We start from the raw sequence: 24,372 nt of genomic DNA, 5'->3' as shown, positions 1-24,372 counted from the left end.
GCAGGTGACAGAAGGGCGCCCAGCGCCTCGGTAAGAGTTGCCTGCTATCTGCCAGGGCGATTAATATGGGGGGGGGGGTCACTCCCCCGTGCTGTTCATAAGCTTTTAAATTGGAGTCAACCATCCCCTCGGCGCTCTTTTGGGAGTGGGAGATGTGTGTGCTTTAGTTAGTGTTATTGTGCTGTAGTGTAACATTATTCACCCATCTCCACACTTCTTCATAACTCTCTGGAATGATTGAGTAAGAAAAGGAGTGATTTTTGTCTGAACGAAAGCTGTACCTGGGTTTCTTAATATAATAATATTATATTATATCCTTGACATACCGTGTGGCTCTTTCGTTTAACCACTTTAATATGTTTTTGCCTTTGGACATTGGAAACTAAAGGGGATACACTATTATTGAGTTTCCAAGGGCTCAGGAAGAGAATGTTTGGCTAGCCATTTGGGAGATTTGACCAGATTGCTTTCCGCTCTTCCTGCTTCCCTCCTATATGTAAAGCTGTGTGACTCTAGCAGGTGGCTAGTAGGGAAATCAACAGCCCAAAGTACACTATACTTTAAGCACTCTATTAGCAAGATTGTTCTGTGTTTTCCTCATTTACTTTTACCCTGTTCCTTATTGAGTGAGATTCTTATACTACCCCCACATGTGCCAGTTTGCCACTCCCACACCAATCCCTTGGTTAAAGGATTAATTGAGATGTTGCCTGCTTGACTCTCCCCTCCCTACATCTTGTGTGTGTCGGCTGTGTCACCTCAGCTAATTTCCAGAGGTCTGTTTATACTCAGCTGTCTAAGGGGATAAAACCAAGAGACACAGGAAGTGAGAAACTCTCCATCTCTGGAGTTTCTTAGCATTTAGCTTGACTGTGGAGGGATATTCTCTGTCTCTGTCAGGCATTCCCAGTATTTTAATGCAGCCTCCGCTCCAAGCTCTCTGGGTCCGGGATGCTGATTCATAATCTGCCCCGGTAAACAATCCACAGTGACTTAACAGGAAAACTCACTCGCAGCTCCCCATATTTAAAACTCAATAAGCTTCCACTGCGTTTGATACAACATCATTGGAAAAGCGGGTAACGTGGAGTGCTGCTTTTTTTTAAGGGACACCTTGGTAAACATTCACTCCAGTCGAGCCTGTTTGGAGGGTGGGAAGCAGGGAAAGTATATATCTTATTATCGCTGCCAAGTTTTTAATGAGCTATTGACACCGATGATCCCAAACATCTGCTGGGCCTCACAGTTTATTAAGGGATAAAACCAATTAAGTAGCGTCACCGCCGAGCTCAAGTTTGTCAGCTCCTGACACGTGTGAAACTCATCAGTGGTGCAAGCCCAGTTAGCCAGCTCCCGCCGCAAGATCGGCTTCCCTATTTGTCCGTTCAGCCATTGTTTTTTTCAAGCCTCTGTTTACAGGAATGGAATATGTTCTTTCTTAGTCATTAAAAATGAATATCAAAGAGTGTGTTTGAATACAAATTCAGATCACCTAAAGGCCGGCTTGGTTTGCTTCTGAAACCGCTCCTGGCTGGATTCTCGAGACTTTGCACATCTCTCTAGCTCTCTCTCACATTGAATTACTTACTTCTCTACGCATGTATCTATTTTATAAGGTGTTGTATGACGATGAATGTACTTTTTGGGGGGGAAATCCGAATGATTAACTGGTCATTAACAAAATATAGGCTGAACAACCATAAAGGACTCTGGGAGCCAAACAGAATATATTACAACTGTTCCTCTTTGTCGAATGTACCTAAATACACTACAGTTTAAATATAATCCTTTACACCGACAAGGTGATCAACTATAATCAAACACTTCATCAATCTATTTTCCATTTCTTAATGCCAAGCTGAATTCCTCCGTTAGTGTAGAAACTCATCACGCCACTACTCCCCAAGCCACCTTCTGTCTCACCTTTGGCAAAGGTAATCAACATGGGTGCACTGTTCCGAGAAACAGCGTGAAAGCAACTGCCCTGTCAAGGCATGCCTTGTGAATCACGGGGAGTTTGGGACAGGTAACAACTTAGCTCTGACAACACATGATCCATAAAAGTACTTTAATGGCATGCCAAACATACAACTCTCTTCAAGTACCTCTCCCTTGGAGAAATATGCCACCAAACTCATATTTCTTTTTCGATTTTTATTAGGATCCCCATTAGCCGATGCCAATGGTGACAGCTAGTCTTATTGGGGTCCGACACATAATGAAAAATACATTACAGACAAAATACTTCACAATTTACATACATTTAAAAACATTAACATGTAGTGTGTGTGTATGTTTGCATCTATCACTTACACATAAATGTCAGTACATACACACAACAAGTAGGTAAGAGGGAATGCGCTAAAGATATACTGACGGTATCCTGGGCGGGCTGCAGTAGAGGGAAGGTGACCCTTGGATACATCACAAGATGGCCGCCGCCTTTGAGCGTTGTTGACGTGAAGGAACATTTGGAAAGATGGATTGCTGCCCACTGTGATTTGAAATGAAAGAATGTGTGTTTCAATCAGGAAAACTTAAAGGGAAATGGCACCAGCAAATCTATTGGTTATGGTTAGGTTAGGGTCAGGGTTAGAGTTATGGGTTGACACGAGACTAAATGAAAGTCTTGCAAGATGAAGGATCTTAATTTGAGACAATTTTCAGCAACAGGAAATGTGAATTATTATGTGAATTTTAATGAATGGACATTTTTGTAGGGATTGGTACATTTTTCGTTAGGGAAAATCAAGTCTGAAATTTGTAAATGGAAATTACAGACCCAAATACACAGGAAGTTTTACATTTCCTGCAACAGGATGACAAAATTAAGATCCTACATCTGTAGTTCAATAGCCTTGGTTGCGTCCCAAATGGCACCCTATTTCCATATAGTGCACTACTTTTGACCAGAGCCCTATGGGAAAATTCTAAAAGTTGACGTGAAGTCATTGCCAAAGCTATCCGACATCATTCAAAACCTATGAAAACAGTCCACCGGCATATGCTCATTTCAGATACACAAGTTGCAACTACTATTACAAAATGTCAGAACAACTGAAAGCAATAAAAGCGGAGGAGAAAGTGACCCCTCCATTTCAGCAGATACAAACACTATTTCTCAATTTCTTTACCTTCAAGCTGCATTTTCCTGCGGGGATGGGCAGTATTCATTTAATTTAATTGACATGCATTTGGAATGAGGTGTTTCAAATATCTTGTGTGTATCCTGTCAGTGATATTTGAAAGGCTTGGTAAACACGGCATGTTTGAAGACGACATTCTAGCCGTCACCGTCTCTCTGATGTGTCCCTGCCAGCCTCCCAGTCCTCCCAAGTCCTCCACATCTGTTGGAAAATCTCTGGGCCCTCCTGCCGGGATGTTCTGATAGAACTCAGACAACAAGGAAAGCAGGGAGGGAGTGAGGGAGTGAGGAAGGGAAACTGTCTGCCTATTTCCACCCACCTCCACAGACGTTAACACAGTGGTATCTGTTTGGCTGGACAAGGACAGACATGCAAACAGTTGTGCGGCCGCGGGCAAAAAAAATATTAGAAAATTATCTCCTCTAACTCTATTTCACTCCCACTCTCCCTCTCTCTCCTTCTCTCCATCCCCCTCTCGCTCTCTTTCTCTCTCTCTGTATTTCCCCTAATTTCATTAACCTGTTTGGTTGTTGTCTCTTTCATCCTCTGAAAAAAACGCCACAATCACTCGCTCTCTGCACTCCTTTAACACTTCCCCCTGTTTTTCGGCACACTCTCAGGCAACTGAGCAGCATGACAAGTGACGAGGCTCTCTCCTCACTGCAAGCCTCAGCCCCAAGTTCTTATCAATGCAGCACCACCACTCCGACTGAGAGAATGTCACTTTTGATTTCCCCCTACAGTTATTGGTGGGGGGTCGAGGCGACTAATGAAGTAAATGGAAAATGCAACGGGTGGGGGGGATGGCCTTGAGCTGAAAGTCTGTGTGCCGAACGTCCCTCCCTCCATTGGACCTCACGTTGCACCACTGTGCTTGTTTGTTTGTTTGTTGATGTTTTGAGACTTGGACAGTGCATTTTCATTACTTATCATGTACATCATGTTTTTTTAAAGGACTGAGTTTTGTTTTATACAGTGCTTTCAGACTTATTCCACATTTTGTTACGTTACAGCCTTATTCTAAAATGTATATATTTTTTAAAAATCCTCATCAATCTACACACAATATCCCATAATGACAAAGCAAAAACAGGTTTTTATAATTTGTTGCCAATTTATAGAACAAAAAAAACCCGGAAAAATCACATTTACATAAGTATTCAGACCCTTTATTCAATACTTTGTTGAAGCACCTTTGGCAGCGATTACAGCCTCGAGTCTTCTTGGGTATGATGCTTGGCACAACTGTATATTTGGGGAGTTTCTCCCATTCTTCTCTACAGATCCTCTCAAGCTCTATCAGGTTGGATGGGGAGCGTCGCTGCACAGCTATTTTTAGGTCTCTCCAGAGATGTTCGATCGGGTTCAAGTCCGGACTCTGGCAGGACCACTCAAGGACATTCCTGAAGCCACTCCTGTGTTGTCTTGGCTGTGTGCTTAGGGTCGTTGTCCTGTTGGAAGGTAGTCCCGTGTAGCTCAGTTGGTAGAGCATGGCGTTTGCAACGCCAGGGTTGTGTGTTCGATTCCCACGGGGGGCCAGTATGAAAATGTATGCATTCACTAAAAAACTGTAAGTCGCTCTGGATAAGAGCGTCTGCTAAATGATGTTAATGTATATGTAAAATGAACCTTGCCCCAGTCTGAGGTCTGCTTCACCGTAGGGATGGTGGCAGGTTTCCTCCAGACGGGATGCTTAGCATTCAGGCCAAAGAGTTCAATCTTGGTTTCATCAGACCAGATACATTTTTTTCTCATGGTCTGAGAGTCCTTTAGGTGCCTTTTGGCAAACTCCAAGCAAGCTGTCATGTGCCTTTTACTGAGGAGTGGCTTCCGTCTGGCGACTCTACCATAAATGCCTGATTGGTGGAGTGCTGCAGAGATGGTTGTCCTTCTGAAAGGTTCTCCACAGAGGAACTCTGGAGCTCTGTCAGAGTGACCATCGGGTTCTTGGTCACCTCCCTGACCAATGCCCTTTTCCCCCAATTGCTCAGTTTGGCCAGGCGGCCAGCTCTAGCAAGTCTTTGTGGTTTCAAACTTCCATTTAAGAATGATGGAGGCCACTGTGTTCTTGGGGACCTTCAATGCTGCAGAAATGTTTTGGTACCCTTCCCCAGATCTGTGCCTCGACACAATCCTGTCTAGGAGCTCTACGGACAATTCCTTCCTTTTGCTCTGACATGCTCTGTCAACTGTGGGACCTTGTATAGACAGGTGTGTGACTTTCCAAATCATGTCCAATCAATTGAATTTACCACTGGTGGACTCCAATCAAGTTGTAGAAACACCTCAAGGATGATCAATGGAAAAAGGAGGCACCTGAGCTCAATTTCGAGTCTCATAGCAAAGGGTCTGAATACTTATGTAAATAAGGTATTTCTAAAAACCTGTTTTCGTTTTGTCATTATGGGGTATTGTGTGTAGATTGATGAAAAAATATATATTTTATCCATTTTAGAACAGGGCTGTAACATAACAAAATGTGGAAAAGGGAAGATGTCTGAATACTTTTGTTCTGTTTTAACTTGTGATGGGCTTGTTATTATTATCCTGCCAACAGTATCCGTAGGAGAGATAAATTGACACATTTGGACACCCTAACCTGAACCTTAACCACCTGGGATTAATGCTTTAACGTAGCTAACATTTTTTTATATAGCTTGGTTTATGACAGACTTAAAGGCAAACAAATGCACTGCCACTGGTATGAATCAATAATTTCCCCATCACAATTGTTTCATATTATTTCAGGCCTGGGTTCAAATGCTATTTGAAATAATTTCAAATACTTTATCCGTGCTCGATTAAGCTGGCTGGCTTCATGGACCAATACAATAGTCCCAGAACTACAAACCCTGCCCATCTGGAAATATAGGTGGGCTAAAGCAAATGCTAAAAGTATTTAAAATATTTCAAATAGTATTTGGACCCAGGTCTGTTTCATTGTGTCTTTTGTTTTCATGGTTTACTCATTAGTTTCCCTGTCTGTCATGTATTTGTTTTCTTCATTCAGATGCCCCCACCACTACCCCTATACCCACTACAGCTACCACCACCACTCCCACCACCACCACCATCTCCCTCCCTGAAGCCACTGCAGGTACAGTATCACCTCCCACCACCTCCCTGTGTGTGTTGTGGTTGTGCGTGCGTTGTTTGTGTGCTTACAGTGAGGGAAAAATGTATTTGATCACCTGCTGATTTTGTACGTTTGCCCACTGACAAAGAAATGATCAGTCTATAATTTTAATGCTAGGTTTATTTGAACAGTGAGAGACAGAATAACAACAAAAAAATCCAGAAAAACGCATGTCAAAAATGTTATAAATTGATTTGCATTTTAATGAGGGAAAATAAGTATTTGACCCCCTCTCAATCAGAAAGATTTCTGGCTCCCAGGTGTCTTTTATACAGGTAACGAGCTGAGATTAGGAGCACACTCTTAAAGGGAGTGCTCCTAATCTCAGCTTGTTACCTGTATAAAAGACACCTGTCCACAGAAGCAATCAATCAATCAGATTCCAAACTCTCCACCATGGCCAAGACCAAAGAGCTCTCCAAGGATGTCAGGGACAAGATTGTAGACCTACGCAAGGCTGGAATGGGCTACAAGACCATCGCCAAGCAGCTTGGTGAGAAGGTGACAACAGTTGGTGCGATTATTCCCAAATGGAAGAAACACAAAATAACTGTCAATCTCCCTCGGCCTGGGGCTCCATGCAAGATCTCACCTCGTGGAGTTGCAATGATCATGAGAACGGTGAGGAATCAGCCCAGGGAAGATCTTGTCAATGATCTCAAGGCAGCTGGGACCATAGTCACCAAGAAAACAATTGGTAACACACTACGCCGTGAAGGACTGAAATCCTGCAGCGCCCGCAAGGTCCCCCTGCTCAAGAAAGCACATATACAGACCCGTCTGAAGTTTGCCAATGAACATCTGAAAGATTCAGAGGAGAACTTGGTGAAAGTGTTGTGGTCAGATGAGACCAAAATCGAGCTCTTTGGCATCAACTCAACTCGCCATGTTTGGAAGAGGAGGAATGCTGCCTATGACCCCAAGAACACCATCCCCACGTCAAACATGGAGGTGGAAACATTATGCTTTGGCGGTGTTTTTTCTGCTAAGGGGTCAGGACAACTTCACCGCATCAAAGGGACGATGGACGGGGTCATGTACCGTCAAATCTTGGGTGAGAACCTCCTTCCCTCAGCCAGGGCATTGAAAATGGGTCGTGGATGGGTATTCCAGCATGACAATGACCCAAAACACACAGCCAAGGCAACAAAGGAGTGGCTCAAGAAGAAGCACATTAAGGTCCTGGATTGGCCTAGCCAGTCTCCAGACCTTAATCCGATAGAAAATATGTGGAGGGAGCTGAAGGTTCGAGTTGCCAAACGTCAGCCTCGAAACCTTAATGACTTGGAGAAGATCTGCAAAGAGGAGTGGGACAAAATCCCTCCTGAGATGTGTGCAAACCTGGTGGCCAACTACAAGAAACATCTGACCTCTGTGATTGCCAACAAGGGTTTTGCCACCAAGTACTAAGTCATGTTTTGCAGAGGGGTCAAATACTTATTTCCCTCATTAAAATGCAAATCAATTTATAACATTTTTGACATGCGTTTTTCTGGATTTTTGTTGTTGTTATTCTGTCTCTCACTGTTCAAATAAACCTACCATAAAAATTATAGACTGATCATGTCTTTGTCAGTGGGCAAACGTACAAAATCAGCAGGTTAAGATCAAATACTTTTTTCCCTGACTGTATGCGATACCCTCATACCCACCAAACCCGACCCTCACCACAAACACCACCATTTCCACCATCCACGCTGTGTGAGTGCATGCGTATGTAAGCGTTCTCATTCTACAGTTACCATTACCCACTGTAATGTGTGACCTGACACCCCCCCTAGTGCATGCATGTGTGTGTGTTTGTGAGCAAACAAGAAAGAGTGTGTGGAAAAGAGATCAATATTTGCCGTCAGCCAGTCCTGATAAGATTCTGAAGAACGATAATAATAACAGAGTCGCACTGGAGGGGCCAGGTCTAGGCTCCCTGTCAATGGCACACATCAGCTGCCCGCTCACACCCATCACATTTCTCTCACTAAAATGTTCAGCCGCTCTCTCTCTCTCTCCGTCCTCTCTCTCTCACTCTATCCTTTTCTTCTTCTCCCCCTCTCTCCCTCCCTCTCTCCCTCTCTCTTTATTCTCCCCCTCTCCCTCTCTCTCCATCTATTCCTGGGCGATTCCACGCCAGGACAGCCCGAAAATATATTGGGTATCTCCGATTGTTCTTGCGATGTTTGACATGCTTTTTACATTTGTATCACAAACAATTAATAAATAAAAATCATGATGAAAGTGGCCATTTTAGGCCCTTTTTAGACCTATACAAGCCTCCTGTAAGACCCTGTGATCTGTGAACCGTACATGATACAAACAACATCTTATGTGTGCGCTCAAATATGGAGTATATCTAGATTCAGAAAACAAATATGTTCACATTAATTTATTCTGGAGGCGAAAGAAACGCACACCTGGTTAGGCGAGGTGCTGGCTAGTGGAGTAGAACACTAGAATAGATGGCGCTGTAGCCTGGCAGCGCGCTCTGTATTTGGGCCTACAGTCAGATTCAGAATGCGCTCAGTCATCATAGCCACTTCATTGCTTGATGACTTTTGACGTGAAAAATGAGTGCTGCGAAAATGAGAAAAGTGGACTCTGAATGTCGTGTGTCAGAGGAATAAATGAGAACTTTGAAATAACAGAGGAACTTCTTGCGATGGAATCAATGATGGGAACAACCAGGGGCTCTGACTTATATGACAGGGTGTCTGCCTGCTTGGAAAAAATGAATCTACCGTGGAGCATTACTGACAAACGTCACAACAGATGGATCGCCAAATGTTACCGGTAAAAACATTGGCCTAAGAAGAAAGCCCTAACTCGGAGGAATTTATATTTCTTCACTGTATTATTAATCAGGAAGCCCTGTGTAAAAGTGTGTTAGAGCTGGAAAATGTTGTCAAAGTGGTTGAAAAACTTGTCAACTTTATACGGGCAAGGGGGCTTAACCATCGTCAGTTCATTCAGCTGCTCAATGACACAGAGGCAGAGCACCAGGACTTGTTGTACCATTCAAATGTGCGCTGGCTAAGCCTGGGAAAAGTATTTAGCCGTGTGTGGAAACTGAGAGGGGAGATAGTTATGTTCCTTGATTAGGTTGGTAAAGCTGACGACTTCTCAGAGTTGAAAGACACAGACTTGTTGAGCGACTTTGCTTTCGGTGTGGACATATTGGGGCATCTGAACGATCTAAATGTGAAACTGCAGGGAAATTGTGTTTTTGTCCATGAACTGTATTCCAACGGAAAGCATTCAAGGCCAAACTTATGTTGTTCTCCAGACAAATGAGCAGCCGGTCTCTCACTCATTTTCCGACACTGGCCGCATTGAACGCGCCCATATCGCAGTACTGCACTGAGACATACAGTAGCACTTTGATCGACCTGCATGCTGAGTTTTCCCACTGCTTCTCAGACTTCACCAAGATTGAGACTGAGCTGGAGCTTGTATCATGCCCCCTGTCTTTCGACAGTGAGAAAGCACCACCAGACACACAATTGGAGCTCATCGACATCCAATGTGACAGTGCTTTGAAGGAGAAGTACAAAACAGCAACAATAGACCAGTTCTACGGCTCACTGAATGAAACAAAGTTTCCAAACATGAAAAAGCATGCCCAAAGGATTCTTGTTTTATTCGGGTCCACATATGTGTGTGAACAAACGTTCTCAGTCATGAATTACAACAAATCCCGTCACAGGTCAAATTTAACAAATGACCATCTGTTCTGAGAATCTCTACATCAAAGATGACACCAGACTTTGATGCCCTTGCCAAGAGAGGTGACCAGACCCATTGTTCACATTAAGACTTGAATAACCGTGACTGGGGTAGGCAAGGATTATGCTTTTTCATGGTGATGGTTATGCAGTGAGAATTATCCAGCAATGCACTTGGATACAGGTAATAACTAATCAGTCAGATTTGGTCTGAGGTGATTGGATAACTGTGAATATGGTTCACAATGGAGATGAGAATTGTTCCTTAATATGCTTTCAAAAACAGACCATTCCAAATGAAACGGATGCTCTTACCATATGTTTCACTCAAATTTTTGAATCTATTTTTTTTTACACATCTGCTGTTACATTTTGCATGTCTCCAGTAATATAATATATACAGTGGGGAAAAAAAGTATTTAGTCAGCCACCAATTGTGCAAGTTCTCCCACTTAAAAAGATGAGAGAGGTCTGTAATTTTCATCATAGGTACACGTCAACTATGACAGACAAATTGAGAAAAAGAAATCCTGAAAATCACATTGTAGGATTTTTAATGAATTTATTTGCAAATTATGGTGGAAAATAAGTATTTGGTCACCTACAAACAAGCAAGATTTCTGGCTCTCACAGACCTGTAACTTCTTCTTTAAGAGGCTCCTCTGTCCTCCACTCGTTACCTGTATTAATGGCACCTGTTTGAACTTGTTATCAGTATAAAAGACACCTGTCCACAACCTCAAACAGTCACACTCCAAACTCCACTATGGCCAAGACCAAAGAGCTGTCAAAGGACACCAGAAACAAAATTGTAGACCTGCACCAGGCTGGGAAGACTGAATCTGCAATAGGTAAGCAGCTTCGTTTGAAGAAATCAACTGTGGGAGCAATTATTAGGAAATGGAAGACATACAAGACCACTGATAATCTCCCTCGATCTGGGGCTCCACGCAAGATCTCACCCCGTGGGGTCAAAATGATCACAACAACGGTGAGCAAAAATCCCAGAACCACACGGGGGGACCTAGTGAATGACCTGCAGAGAGCTGGGACCAAAGTAACAAAGCCTACCATCAGTAACACACTACGCCGCCAAGGACTCAAATCCTGCAGTGCCAGACGTGTCCCCCTGCTTAAGCCAGTACATGTCCAGGCCCGTCTGAAGTTTGCTAGAGTGCATTTGGATGATCCAGGAGAGGATTGGGAGAATGTCATATGGTCAGATGAAACCAAAATATAACTTTTTGGTAAAAACTCAACTCGTCGTGTTTGGAGGACAAAGAATGCTGAGTTGCATCCAAAGAACACCATACCTACTGTGAAGCATGGGGGTGGAAACATCATGCTTTGGGGCTGTTTTTCTGCAAAGGGACCAGGACGACTGATCCGTGTAAAGGAAAGAATGAATGGGGCCATGTATCGTGAGATTTAGAGTGAAAACCTCCTTCCATCAGCAAGGGCATTGAAGATGAAACGTGGCTGGGTCTTTCAGCATGACAATGATCCCAAACACACCGCCCGGGCAACGAAGGAGTGGCTTCGTAAGAAGCATTTCAAGGTCCTGGAGTGGCCTAGCCAGTCTCCAGATCTCAACCCCATAGAAAATCTTTGGAGGGAGTTGAAAGTCCGTGTTGCCCAGCGACGGGCCCAAAACATCACTGCTCTAGAGGAGATCTGCATGGAGGAATGGGCCAAAATACCAGCAACAGTGTGTGAAAACCTTCTGAAGACTTACAGAAAACGTTTGACCTGTGTCATTGCCAACAAAGGGTATATAACAAAGTATTGAGAAACTTTTGTTATTGACCAAATACTTATTTTCCACCATAATTTGCAAATAAATTCATTAAAAATCATACAATGTGATTTTCTGGATTTTTTTCTTCTCAATTTGTCTGTCATAGTTGTACCTATGATGAAAATTACAGGCCTCTCTCATCTTTTTAAGTGGGAGAACTTGCACAATTGGTGGCTGACTAAATACTTTTTTTCCCCACTGTATATCTTTTTAAGTTTGCATATTGTGACTGTAAGTTTGATTGTACTTTACAAGGGTAGAGATGCAGGATCTGTGTGTGTGTTTGACTGTGTCTGTGATGTTATCAATTATATCAATTTTGTGAAAGTTTTGTGAATAATATGTTCACAAAAAACAAGAGTAGAGATGGTTCAAGGGTAGAATTGTTCTGCAAGCATATGTACACCTACAGTACACTAGTAGTTACGTGTCAATGTGAAAATGAATAAAGGCTTCACATGTTTTGTCACGCATATAGTATGTGGCCCTTCACTTGGTTTCAAAAACTCAATGTGGCCCTTGAGCCAAAAGGTTTGCCCACCCCTGCTCTAGGAGCTCAAATGCAATAATGTAATAACCTGATAACCAATGTTTCCACAGACAAGCTGTCTTCATCACTTTAATTTATTCAACATAAAAAATATGAATATCTCAAAAGTACCCTTTTTATTTTGCTTATTTTTAGACATGTTGTTTGGAACAATATACTCTTCAAACACATCACATTTCCAGAGTGGGCTCTCTGGTACTTTTAATGATATGACCCATTTTATACATAGACATTGACATAATAGGTAATTAATTAATCACAGCCCTCCTTCAGGATTGCACATTCAGCAAATCAGCAGCAGAGGGAGTTCTGTTTGAATCTGTTTTCCCATTCACTGTGTTGGTGTTGCTCATAAAATAGATCATAACTTAGAATTAGCACAGAGAGAGCCCACTCTGGAAATTGTATGTACTTGTATAGTATATTGTTCCAAACAATGTCTTAAAATGAAAAGGTGCTTTTGAGATATTAATATTAATATGTTTTATAAATGAATGTGAAAAATTGTATTTCAGAATCTAGACATACTCCATATGTTAAAGCACACTATTAGGAGTATAATGACACCACGATGTTGTCTGTATCATGTATGGTTCACAGAGTATTCTCCCCCCTTGGCATTTTTACTATTTTGTTGCCTTACAACCTGGAATTAAAATTGATTTTTGGGGGGTTTGTATCATTTGATTTACACAACATGCCTACCACTTTGAAGATGCAAAATAATTTTTATTGTGAAACAAACAAGAAATAAGACAAACAGAAAACTTGAGTGTGCATAACTAGACATCTCTTGGGGTATGTCTCTATATCTCTATACATCTGTTGGGGTATGTCTCTATACGTTTGGCACATCTAGCCACTGGGATTTTTGCCCATTCTTCAAGGCAAATCTGCTATAGCTCCTTCAAGTTGGATGGGTTCCGCTGCTGTACAGCAATCTTTAAGTCATACCACAGATTCTCAATTGGATTGAGGTCTGGGCTTTGACTAGGCCATTCCAAGACATTGAAATGTTTCCCCTTAAACCACTCGAGTGTTGCTTTAGCAGTATGCTTAGGGGCATTGTCCTGCTGGAAGGTGAACCTCCGTCCCAGTCTCAAATCTCTGGAATTTCGCTGTATTTAGAGCTATCCTTCATTCCTTCAATTCTGACTAGTTTCCCAGTCCCTGCCAATGAAAAACATATCCACAGCATGATGCTGCCACCAGCATGCTTCACTGTGGGGATGGTGTTCTCGGGGTGATGAGATGTGTTGGGTTTGCGCCAGACATAGCGTTTTCCTTGATGGCCAAAAAGCTCAATTGTAGTCTCATCTGACCAGAGTATCTTCTTCCATATGTTCGGGGAGTCTCCCACATGCCTTTTGGCGAACACCAAACGTGTTTGCTTATTTTTTTCTTTAAGCAATGGCTTTTTTCTGGCCACTCTTCCGTAAAGCCCAGCTCTGTGGAGTGTACGGCTTAAGGTGGTCCTATGGACATATACTCCAATCTCCGCTGTGGAGCTTTGCAGCTCCTTCAGGGTTATCTTTGGTCTCTTTGTTGCCTCTGATTAATGCCCTCCTTGCCTGGGCCGTGAGTTTTGGTGGGCAGCCCTCTCTTGGCAGGTTTGTTGTGGTGCCATATTCTTTCCATTTTTTAATAATGGATTTAATGGTGCTCCGTGGGATGTTCAAAATTTCTGATATTATTTTATAACCCAACCCTGATCTGTACTCCACAACTTTGTCCCTGACCTGTTTGGAGAGCTGCTTGGTCTTCATGGTGCCGCTTGCTTGGTGGTGCCCCTTGCTTAGTGGTGTTGCAGACTCTGGGGCCTTTCAGAACAGGTGTATATATACTGAGATCATGTGACAGATCATGTGACACTTAGATTGCACACAGGTGGACTTTATTTAACTAATTATGTGACTTCTGAAGGTAATTGGTTGCACCAGATCTTATTTAGGGGCTTCATAGCAAAGGGGGTGAATACATATGCACGCACCACTTTTCCGTAATGTATTTTTTAGAAAAACAAATCACACTTTTTTTTCTTTTTTTTCACTTCACCAATTTGGACTATTTTGCGTGTGTCCATTACATGAAATCCAAATAAAAATCCATTTAAATTACAGGTTGTAATGCAACAAAATAGGAAAAACGCCAAGGGGGATGAATACTTTTGCAAGGCACTGTATAGGTCTAAATTGACCTAAAATAGCCAAGTTCATCTTTATTGTCTACAAAATTGTGATACAAATGTAAAAGGCATGTCAAACATCATTCCTCCCAATGAGGTTTCTATGTGACAATTGCCAGTACAATCTGAAATACCAAAAATATTTTTGTCCTGGCGTGGAATCGCCCCTCTCTTTCTCTCTCTCCCTCTCCTGTTGCTCCCACAAGCTTATCACGATCTGGGCTGTATCCCGCCCTGTCTGAGCCAGGGATTACACAACTCCTTTGTGTTTCCTGAGGGTTGACAATGACGCCATATTTTCATACGCTCAAACAAAAGAGTGGAGACGGGGACAGGCAGACGACTCCCTTCTCTTCCCATCCAGCTATTCACATTAATGTACTGTAGACACATAGACTCGTCTTTCCCCAAGTGAGGTGCATCTCTCTCTTAGGCTGCATTCACACAGGCAGCCCAATTCTGATATGTTTTCCATTGTGCTGCCTGTGTTCACACAGCCTTAGTGACTGGAAAAGTGCAGGTCCATTGCCACTCCTCAAAATACATTTGAAATCAACTTAGTCGCAAAAGCGATATATGTGAAAAGTTAACTGTCCCCTGGCGTCGTCATCAGAATACATTCACGGTGTGAATGTCAGCACTGATGTTAGGATCATTTATGGAATCCCTTGTTTGATCCTATTTCCTGTTAAACAGAATGCAGATACAGTGATACATTTAGCTCTGATCTCTCCCCTGCCTTTCTTGTATTATCATGTACCTGATGCAATGAACAGGCAATATATTTCATTTTTCTGTTACAATTCCTGTAACCTTGGCTCACCTCTCCTCAAAACCAGTTACTGCAGATACAATGTTTGTCCTTACTATTGCTTTGGCTTACTTTTATGCCCCCCAACTTGAATTGGTTTCTGTCTAGAAGAAACACTGACAAGGTACAAATGAGTCCTCTAGATCTGGGGCCGTATGTAACGAGCATCTCAGAGTAAGAGTGCTATTCTAGGATCAGTTTTGCCTTTTAGATCAGAATGAATGAATGAATATGACTACATGGACAGGGGGACCTGATCCTAGATCAGCCCTTCTGAGACTGGTATTTGTAGGCTGTGAGTCAACCAGTTGATCTATAATTGATGTTAAACGATCTGTTAAATTAGTTTTGGACATGGATGTGGCCTGTCACTATGATCAACTGTATTTCCTTTCTCAGTCCAAAAGCTTATATGTGACCCACCACCTGGATTCGGTCCTATGTAGCAAAATTTGAAATTGTGTTTTTTACATTGGATGAAAGTAGAGACTCAGAGCTAGAAAATGGAATATCATACACTGCAGTTAAGGAACAACGGGAAAGCAATTCTGCTTTGAAAGTTGATAAACTTGTAACCCCACTTTTGATACACCTACTGGAGAGCTCTTCTTTGTTCAGCATCATTCACACCCTCTTAAGCCTTAGCACCACCTATCTCTTTAAGGATTCACACGTGAGGCCATGTTTTTTTTGTTGTTGATGTTGTTTTTTTTACCTTTATTTAACCAGGTAGGCCAGTTGAGTTCTCATTTACAACCGTGACCTGGCCAAGATAAAGCAAAGCAGTGCAATAAAAACAACAACAACACAGAGTTACATATGGAATAAACAAAACGTACAGTCAATAACACAATAGAACATCTATATACAGTGTGTGCAAATGTAGTAAGCTATGGAGGTAAGGCAATAAATAGGCCATAGTGCAAACTAATTACAATTTAGTATTAACACTGGAGTGATAGATGTGCAGAAGATGATGTGCAAATAGATGATGTGCAAATAGAGATACTGCTAAACAGAGTGAGTAGTGTAGTAAACAACCAAAGATTTCAAGACTAAAAGGGGTAAAAGTAGTAGCCTACAATAAGGAAAAACTCCAGGTAAAAATACACTTTATCTAGTCCTTGGCCTATATCCTAATCTGACTTTGGTGCAGGTCATGTTGTTCTTCACATTACCGTCTCTGGTAAACACACATTATATCAAATAAAATCTATGTTTATTTGTCACATGCACAGGATGCAGAAGGTGTAAACGGTACATTGAAATGGTTACTTGCGTATTTGCATAGTAGCAATATCAAAAACAGAAAGTGTCCAGATAATTATTAGCCAACGCTTACCCAGACACACTTTTCTAAATTGATGGGTCATGTGAAATAAATGATATAACCACCATCTAGCTAAGTGGATGGGTCACTATTGTCTAGACATGTACACATGTTCATGAAATACAATAGATGGCCGTAATCACCCCCAGACAAACCTGGCTAACTTGATCATGTAATCATCTGGCAAGGTGGAGTCTTTTGTTTGGGCATGTAGCTAACTAGCTAAACAATGAACCAGCATAATCTCAACTCATACTACTACCAATAGAAACTGATTGTCATATCTGTAGTATGAATATGCAGGTAGCTAAAGCTAACCAACTAGGTTCAATGTTAGCTAGCTAGCTAACATTAGGCTATAACTAGCAATGCAAATGGATTTCTGATTCGAATAATATTACTACACAGATCATACACATAACGTTAGCTAGCGAGCCAGCAAGCTAACATTCATTAACTTGCAATGAAAATGACTCTGACAAAATTAGAAACTTATAATATCTGAAAATGTAGCTAGACTCTTACCCCTATACATGGCTGAACGCTTCACAACAGACTGGAACCATGTAACTCTGTTTTGTTTGTAGCTACATCTTGTTTGGCGTTGTCAAGTCACTCCGGTTCACACTGACCGTGGTGTTTGCAGATTTTGTTTCCAAATTATCATTATAGTTCTCGATGGCTAACGTTAAATCTTTCAAAAAAGTCACGGTAGAAAGGATTATCAACACATACTGAGCAGCTCACGTTATTGACAGAAGCATGCTACATGGCAGACCAATCAAAACTCATCTCCCAACATGTCCAGCCCATCATTATCTCAGATGGAATACAAGTTTTGTCAGAACGGCTGATGTGGATGTGGTGTAGGAGTCAAACGCAGGACACAGAAGCTTCGTCCAACAGACTTTACTAAACGAAAAAATAATAACACTGGGCCTCAACTAATCAGGAGGCGAACGATTACGCAGCAGTGCGTAAAACACCTAAATACTATAGCGCACGAAATACAGTGCGACTGTCCTGAACATACAAATAGCAAAAACGAGCAGCACCAAAAGACAGGCGGAACAATTACACACAACACACAACTAACAAAACGAGAAACTTATAGGAGACATAATTAACACTAAAAGGAAACAGGTGTACAAAGAAGACAAAACCAAACAAACATCGATAACATACAACGGTGGCAGCTAGTACTCGGGGACGACGACCGCCGAAGCCTGCCCGAGCAAGGAGGAGGAGCAGCCTCGGCGAAACCGTGACAGTACCCCCTTGACGCGGCTCCAGCCGTGCGCCGACCCCGGCCTCGGGGACGACCAGGAGGACGCGGAGCAGGGCGCGTGGGATGACCACGGTGGAACTCAGTCAGGAGAGACGGGTCTAAGATGTCCCTCCTCGGCACCCAGCAACGTTCCTCCGGGGTGTACCCCTCCCACTCCACGAGATATTGGAGACCCCCCATCCGACGTCTCGAATCCAAGATGGACCGAACTGTGTACGCCGGAGCCCCCTCGATGTCCAGTGGGGGCGGAGGAGTCTCTCCAATCTCACAGTCCTGGAGTGGACCAGCTACCACCGGCCTGAGAAGAGACACATGGAACGAGGGGTTAACGTGATAATCAATAGGCAGTTGTAACCTGTAACACACCTCGTTCAGTCTCCTCAGGACTTTAAAAGGCCCCACAAACCGCCGACCCAGCTTCCGGCAGGGCAGGCGGAGGGGCAGGTTTCTGGTCGAGAGCCAGACTCAATCTCCAGGTGCGTACACCGGACCCTCACTGCGGTGGAGATCGGCGCTCGCCTTTTGTCGACGGATGGCCCGCTGCAGATGGACGTGTGCAGCGTTCCACGTCTCCTCCGAGCGCCGCACCCACTCATCCACCGCAGGGGCCTCGATCTGGCTCTGATGCCATGGTGCCAGAACCGGCTGGTACCCTAACACACATTGGAAAGGGGTTAGGTTGGTGGAGGAGTGGCGGAGAGAGTTCTGTGCCATCACTGCCCAGGGGATATACCTCGCCCACTCCTCCGGCCGGCCCTGGCAATACGATCTCAGAAACCTACCCACATCCTGGTTCACTCGTTCTACCTGCCCATTGCTCTCCGGGTGGTACCCCGAGGTAAGGCTCACCGAGACCCCCAAGCGCTCCATGAACACCCTCCAGACTCTGGAGGTGAACTGGGGACCTTGATCAGACACTATATCCTCGGGTACCCCGTAGTGCCGAAAGACGTGGGTGAATAGTGCCTCAGCGGTCTGTAGGGCAGTAGGGAGACCCGGCATTGGGAGGAGACGACAGGCCTTAGAGAACCGATCCACAACGACCAAATTAGTGGTATTCCCCTGAGAGGGGGGAAGGTCTGTAACGAAATCCACCGAGAGGTGAGACCAGGGTCGTTGTGGAACGGGCAGGGGTTGTAACTTCCCCCTGGGCAGGTGTCTAGGCGCCTTACACTGGGCGCACACCGAGCAGGAGGAGACATAAACCCTCACATCCCTGGCTAACGTTGGCCACCAGTACCTAGCGCTAAGGCAGTGCACTGTCCGGCCAATACCTGGATGTCCAGAGGAGGGGGACGTGTGAGCCCAATAAATCAGTCGATCCCGAACCTCGAGCGGAACGTACGTCCGACCCACAGGACACTGTGGAGGACTAGGGTCGGTACGCAACGCCAGCTCGATTTCCGTATCGACCTCCCACACTACCGGTGCCACCAGACAAGACTCCGGCAGTATGGGAGTGGGCTCAATGGACCTCTCCTCTGTGTCATACCGCCGGGACAGGGCGTCTGCCTTACTCTTCTGGGACCCAGGGATGTACGTGATTTTAAATACGAACCGGGCTAGAAACATGTTCCACCGAGCCTGACGAGGGTTCAATCTCCTAGCTTCCCGGATGTACTCCAGGTTACGGTGGTCAGTCAAAATGAGAAAAGGGTGTTGAGCCCCCTCAAGCCAATGCCTCCACACCTTTAGGGCCTGTACGACGGCTAACAGCTCCCTGTCCCCTACGTCATAATTTCGCTCCGCTGGGCTGAGCTTCTTGGAGTAAAAAGCAGAGGAGTTTAGGTGGCGTGCCGGACCGTTGCGATAGTACGGCCCCAATACCGGCCTCTGACGCGTCCACCTCTACCTGAAATGGTAAAGCGGGGTCCGGATGCGCCAGCACCGGAGCCGAAGTAAACAGGTCCTTCAGTCTCCCAAATGCCCTGTCCGCCTCAGCAGACCACTGCAAGCGCGCCGGACCCCCCTTCAGAAGAGACGTTATGGGAGCTGCCACCTGTCCAAAACCCCGGATAAACCTCCGGTAGTAATTTGCAAAACCCAAGAACTGCTGCACCTCTTTAACCGTGGTTGGGGTTTGCCAATTACGCACGGCTGACACACGGTCAACCTCCATCTTCACCCCTGACGCGGACAACTGATAACCCAAAAAGGACATAGACTCCTGGAAAAACAGACATTTCTCTGCCTTGACATACAAGTCGTGCTCCAACAGCCTCCTCAACACTCGGCGCACCAGAGCTACATGCTCGGCTCGGGTAGAAGAGTACACTAGAATGTCGTCAATGTACACGACCACACCTTGCCCCTGCATGTCTCGGAAGATCTCGTCCACAAAGGATTGGAAGACTGAAGGAGCATTCATCAACCCGTATGGCATGACGAGATACTCGTAATGACCCGAGGTGGTACTAAATGCTGTCTTCCATTCATCGCCCTCCCTAATGCGCACCAAGTTGTAGGCGCTCCTGAGATCCAGTTTTGTGAAGAAACGCACTTCGTGTAATGATTCCGTCATAGTCGCAATCAGAGGGAGTGGATAACTGTATTTCACAGTGATCTGATTGAGACTATGGTAATCAATACACGGGCGCAACCCTCCATCCTTCTTCTTCACAAAAAAGAAGGGGAAGTGGAGGGCTGTATGTATCCTTGTCTCAGAGACTCGGCTATGTATGTCTCCATAGCCCCCTTCTCTTCTTGAGACAGAGGATACACATGGCTCCGCGGAAGCGCTGCTCCTGCCTGGAGGTCTATCGCACAATCCCCCTGTCTATGAGGAGGCAACCGCGTCGCCCTCGTCTTGCTAAACACGAGTGCTACTTCCTCATACTCAGGGGGAATGTGCATTGCGGGCACTTGGTTCGGACTCTCCACCGAGGTCGCCCCCACGGAAACACCTAGACATCGCCCCACACACTGGGCAGACCACTCCTTAAGAGCCCTCTGTTGCCACGAAATGGAGGGATTATGGGTAATCAACCAGGGAAGCCCCAGCACCACTGGATACGCAGGAGAGTCGATCAGATATAACTGAATAGTCTCCTCATGACCCCCCTGCGTACTCATCCTAAGTGGTGCTGTGACCTCCCTAATCAACCCCGATCCCAACGGGCGGCTATCTAGTGCATGGACAGGGAAGGAGCATCAACAGGAAGGAGGGGAATCCCTAACTCTACACAAAAATTCAGATCAACAAAATTCCCAGCTGCGCCTGAATCTACTAGCGCCTTATGCTGGGAATGAGGTGCAACCTGTGGAAATCTTACAGGTATACATAAGTGCACAACAGAGAGCTCTGGGTAAGTGGGGCGCCTACTCACCTGGAAGGGCTCCCCAGTGCGTGGCCTGTTGTCCCGTCCCCCTGGAGACCCTCCCCAGCACCTAGCCGCAGTGTGCCCTCCACGGCCACAGTTGGTGCAGGGGCGACCCCCTCGGGCTCCTTCTCCTCCTCTCTCTAGCGCCCAGCACCCCGAGCTCCATAGGGCTCGGCTCGGAGGTGCTGGAGGATGGAATGGACGGCCCCCACTCGGGACGTCCGCGGGTGGCCAGCAGGGCGTCGAGACGGATGGACATGTCCACCAACTGGTCGAACGAGAGGTTGGTGTCCCTGCAGGCCAGCTCTCGGCGGACGTCCTCCCGTAGACTGCATCGATAGTGGTCGATGAGGGCCCGCTCATTCCACCCTGCATCCGCCGCTAGAGTCCGGAATTCCAGGGCGAACTCCTGTGCGCTCCTCTTCCCCTGTCGGAGGTAGAATAGACGCTCCCCCGCCGCTTTCCCCTCAGGTGGATGGTCGAACACGGCCCTGAAGCGGCGGGAGAACTCCGCATAGGTGATGGTGGCGGCGTCTATCCCCCTCCATTCGGCGTTGGCCCACTCCAACGCCTTGCCGGTGAGACAGGAGATGAGGGCGGAAACGCTCTCGTGTCCTGAGGGCGCCGGGTGTACAGTGGCCAGGTAGAGTTCCACCTGCAGGAGGAACCCCTGACACCCGGCAGCGGTGCCGTCATACGCCCTCGGGAGCGAGAGCCGAATCCCACTGGATTCCGGAGCTTGGATGGGAGGACTGACCGATGGTGGTGGTAAGGTAGGTGGAGGTGTGGGTACCCCTCTGGTCTCCCATCGGTGCAGAGTATTAATCACGTCCTGCAGGGCGGTCCCGAGTTGTAGGATCCTATCGTCCTGCCCGCGGACGCGCTCCTCCAATGACTCGGGCGCTGCTGCTGCTCCTTCTGACTCCATTAGATGGTGTGTCATTCTGTCAGAACGGCTGATGTGGATGTGGTGTAGGAGTCAAACGCAGGACACAGAAGCTTCGTCCAACAGACTTTACTAAACGAAAAAATAATAACACTGGGCCTCAACTAATCAGGAGGCGAACGATTACGCAGCAGTGCGTAAAACACCTAAATACTATAGCGCACGAAATACAGTGCGACTGTCCTGAACATACAAATAGCAAAAACGAGCAGCACCAAAAGACAGGCGGAACAATTACACACAACACACAACTAACAAAACGAGAAACTTATAGGAGACATAATTAACACTAAAAGGAAACAGGTGTACAAAGAAGACAAAACCAAACAAACATCGATAACATACAACGGTGGCAGCTAGTACTCCGGGGACGACGACCGCCGAAGCCTGCCCGAGCAAGGAGGAGGAGCAGCCTCGGCCGAAACCGTGACAAGTTTGTTATTAAGGTACATGAAAGTTCACATGTTCCAGAAGGCATTTCTGCCAGAAAAAAAAGCATTTGGATAAAAATTATGTTTTAAAGACGTTCAAATGCCTCTCTGTGAAGTAGTGATGTGTGACATACGCCTAGCTTCCTGAAACGGGTCACATATGAGCATGACAACAACACGATGATGCCGCAAATCATCATTCTTCAACTACATTCAAAGGTATTTATCAGGTCAATACGATATCTTGGTTGCCATACTATTGTGGACTAAGTGCTCTATTCAATCCGTATTGTGGAAATTCAGTGTTACAGCGTGATTCAAATTTAAAGGCAATGTTTCCACGTTAGCGGAGACTGCATTCACGGTAAACGCTGCAGATGACGGCTCAATAGGAAATTACATTTACATTTCTATCACTCAATCTGTAACACTTCAGCAATACAGATTGAATAGAGCCCTAACTATAACCATTCGATTGTATTAGGTTTTCAACTTAAAGCCATTTGCAATGGCTAGTAAATTAACTTGCAATTCTCTCTCTTTGTTCATAACAACTCTCATTGTCAGAAACTATTTGCTGAAGGCCATTTTCGGCATTGCAATTCATAATCTTTGAAATGTGCATAAACAAAACAACACTTTACGGCTGGCGTTTGAGCTGAGCAGCCCTGAGCTAGAAATGTTATCAAAGTCTCTGACAGACCTTTCTCAGCACAATTGGAAGAAATCTACTGAGGCCGGGAAATCTTAGGCATTGTGCTCGATTATGTTATCTAATTGGATTAAATGAAAGACCAAAGACCTAGTGACATTGCTGATTGGATACACCTTCTACTCACATCAAACAAGTGAGTGTGTCTTAGTAGGCTGTTACCTACATTGTCAGACTCATGTAATCTAGTATCGCAATTAGATAAGATAAGATGTACTTTATTGTCCATTAACTTACATAGAACAGAAATGCGTGTTTATGCTCACAACCCAAACCCCCAAGACACGGACACACACCGAGGGGCTTGACGCATTGGGTCAGCTGCAGTGCAACACCCCTGGAGCAATTATAGACGTTAATGCACTAAACACTAATTGAGAATCAAGTTTATTTATGCAGGAGCGTAGTGACATCACACACATTTCAAGAAGCAAAGTGTCACCGGCCACATCATCATGATGATGCGAGCATGATGATGTGGCCGGTGACACTTTCCTACTTGAAAGTCCAATATCTTGAAAACTTGACTGCTGACATGCAAAACATGTTGTGACTGTATCAACAGTGGACTAATGAAAAACCTACCAAATATAGTTTTTGAGAGGATTTTTCCTTTAACTCTCTGGGGCCTTCCATTATTCCTGTGTATTTAGATGTGAGGGAACAGTCTGTTATGGCCATAATGCACTGTGCCGGCTGATTTCATTTCTCCACCAGCGCAGATACGTATATATCATAGGCAGTAGCGGCAAACAAATCTAGCAGAGGGTACGCAGGGTAGAGGCCGCTTAGAAATATAATATATTTTTGATAAACTGGCTATAAAGGGACTGGAATGGGGGTATACTGCACTTTTATTCAAATTTATTAAAGCCCCAATGCCAGAATAGTGCTCGGTGGCTTCAGGAGGTGGCATTTAGAGATGACTAAATTGCCATTTACACTGCAAAATAAATGGCTAAATTGAAGGACCTTGCTCACTACACTCTTAGAAAAAAAGGTG

At 44.8% G+C, this 24,372-nt stretch overlaps 1 protein-coding gene across 5 annotated transcripts in view; it reads left to right on the top strand.

Moving 5' to 3' along the window:
- The window catches only part of LOC121573977 (cell adhesion molecule 1), a 435,550-nt gene that overhangs the window by 362,764 nt on the left and 48,414 nt on the right, over positions 1 to 24,372 (top strand). For 3 of the 5 annotated variants that reach the window (XM_041886409.2, XM_041886410.2, XM_041886408.2), the window contains one exon: positions 6,157 to 6,243. The exons of the other annotated variants lie outside the window; for them this stretch is intronic. In XM_041886409.2, coding sequence (XP_041742343.2) covers positions 6,157 to 6,243 — 87 coding nt within the window. The remainder of the gene's footprint in view (positions 1 to 6,156; positions 6,244 to 24,372) is intronic. 5 annotated transcript variants of the gene reach the window in all.

This window comes from Coregonus clupeaformis, chromosome 9, assembly GCF_020615455.1.
Source record: "Coregonus clupeaformis isolate EN_2021a chromosome 9, ASM2061545v1, whole genome shotgun sequence".
NCBI lineage: Eukaryota > Metazoa > Chordata > Actinopteri > Salmoniformes > Salmonidae > Coregonus > Coregonus clupeaformis.
This window is presented reverse-complemented; position numbering and strand designations above follow the sequence as displayed.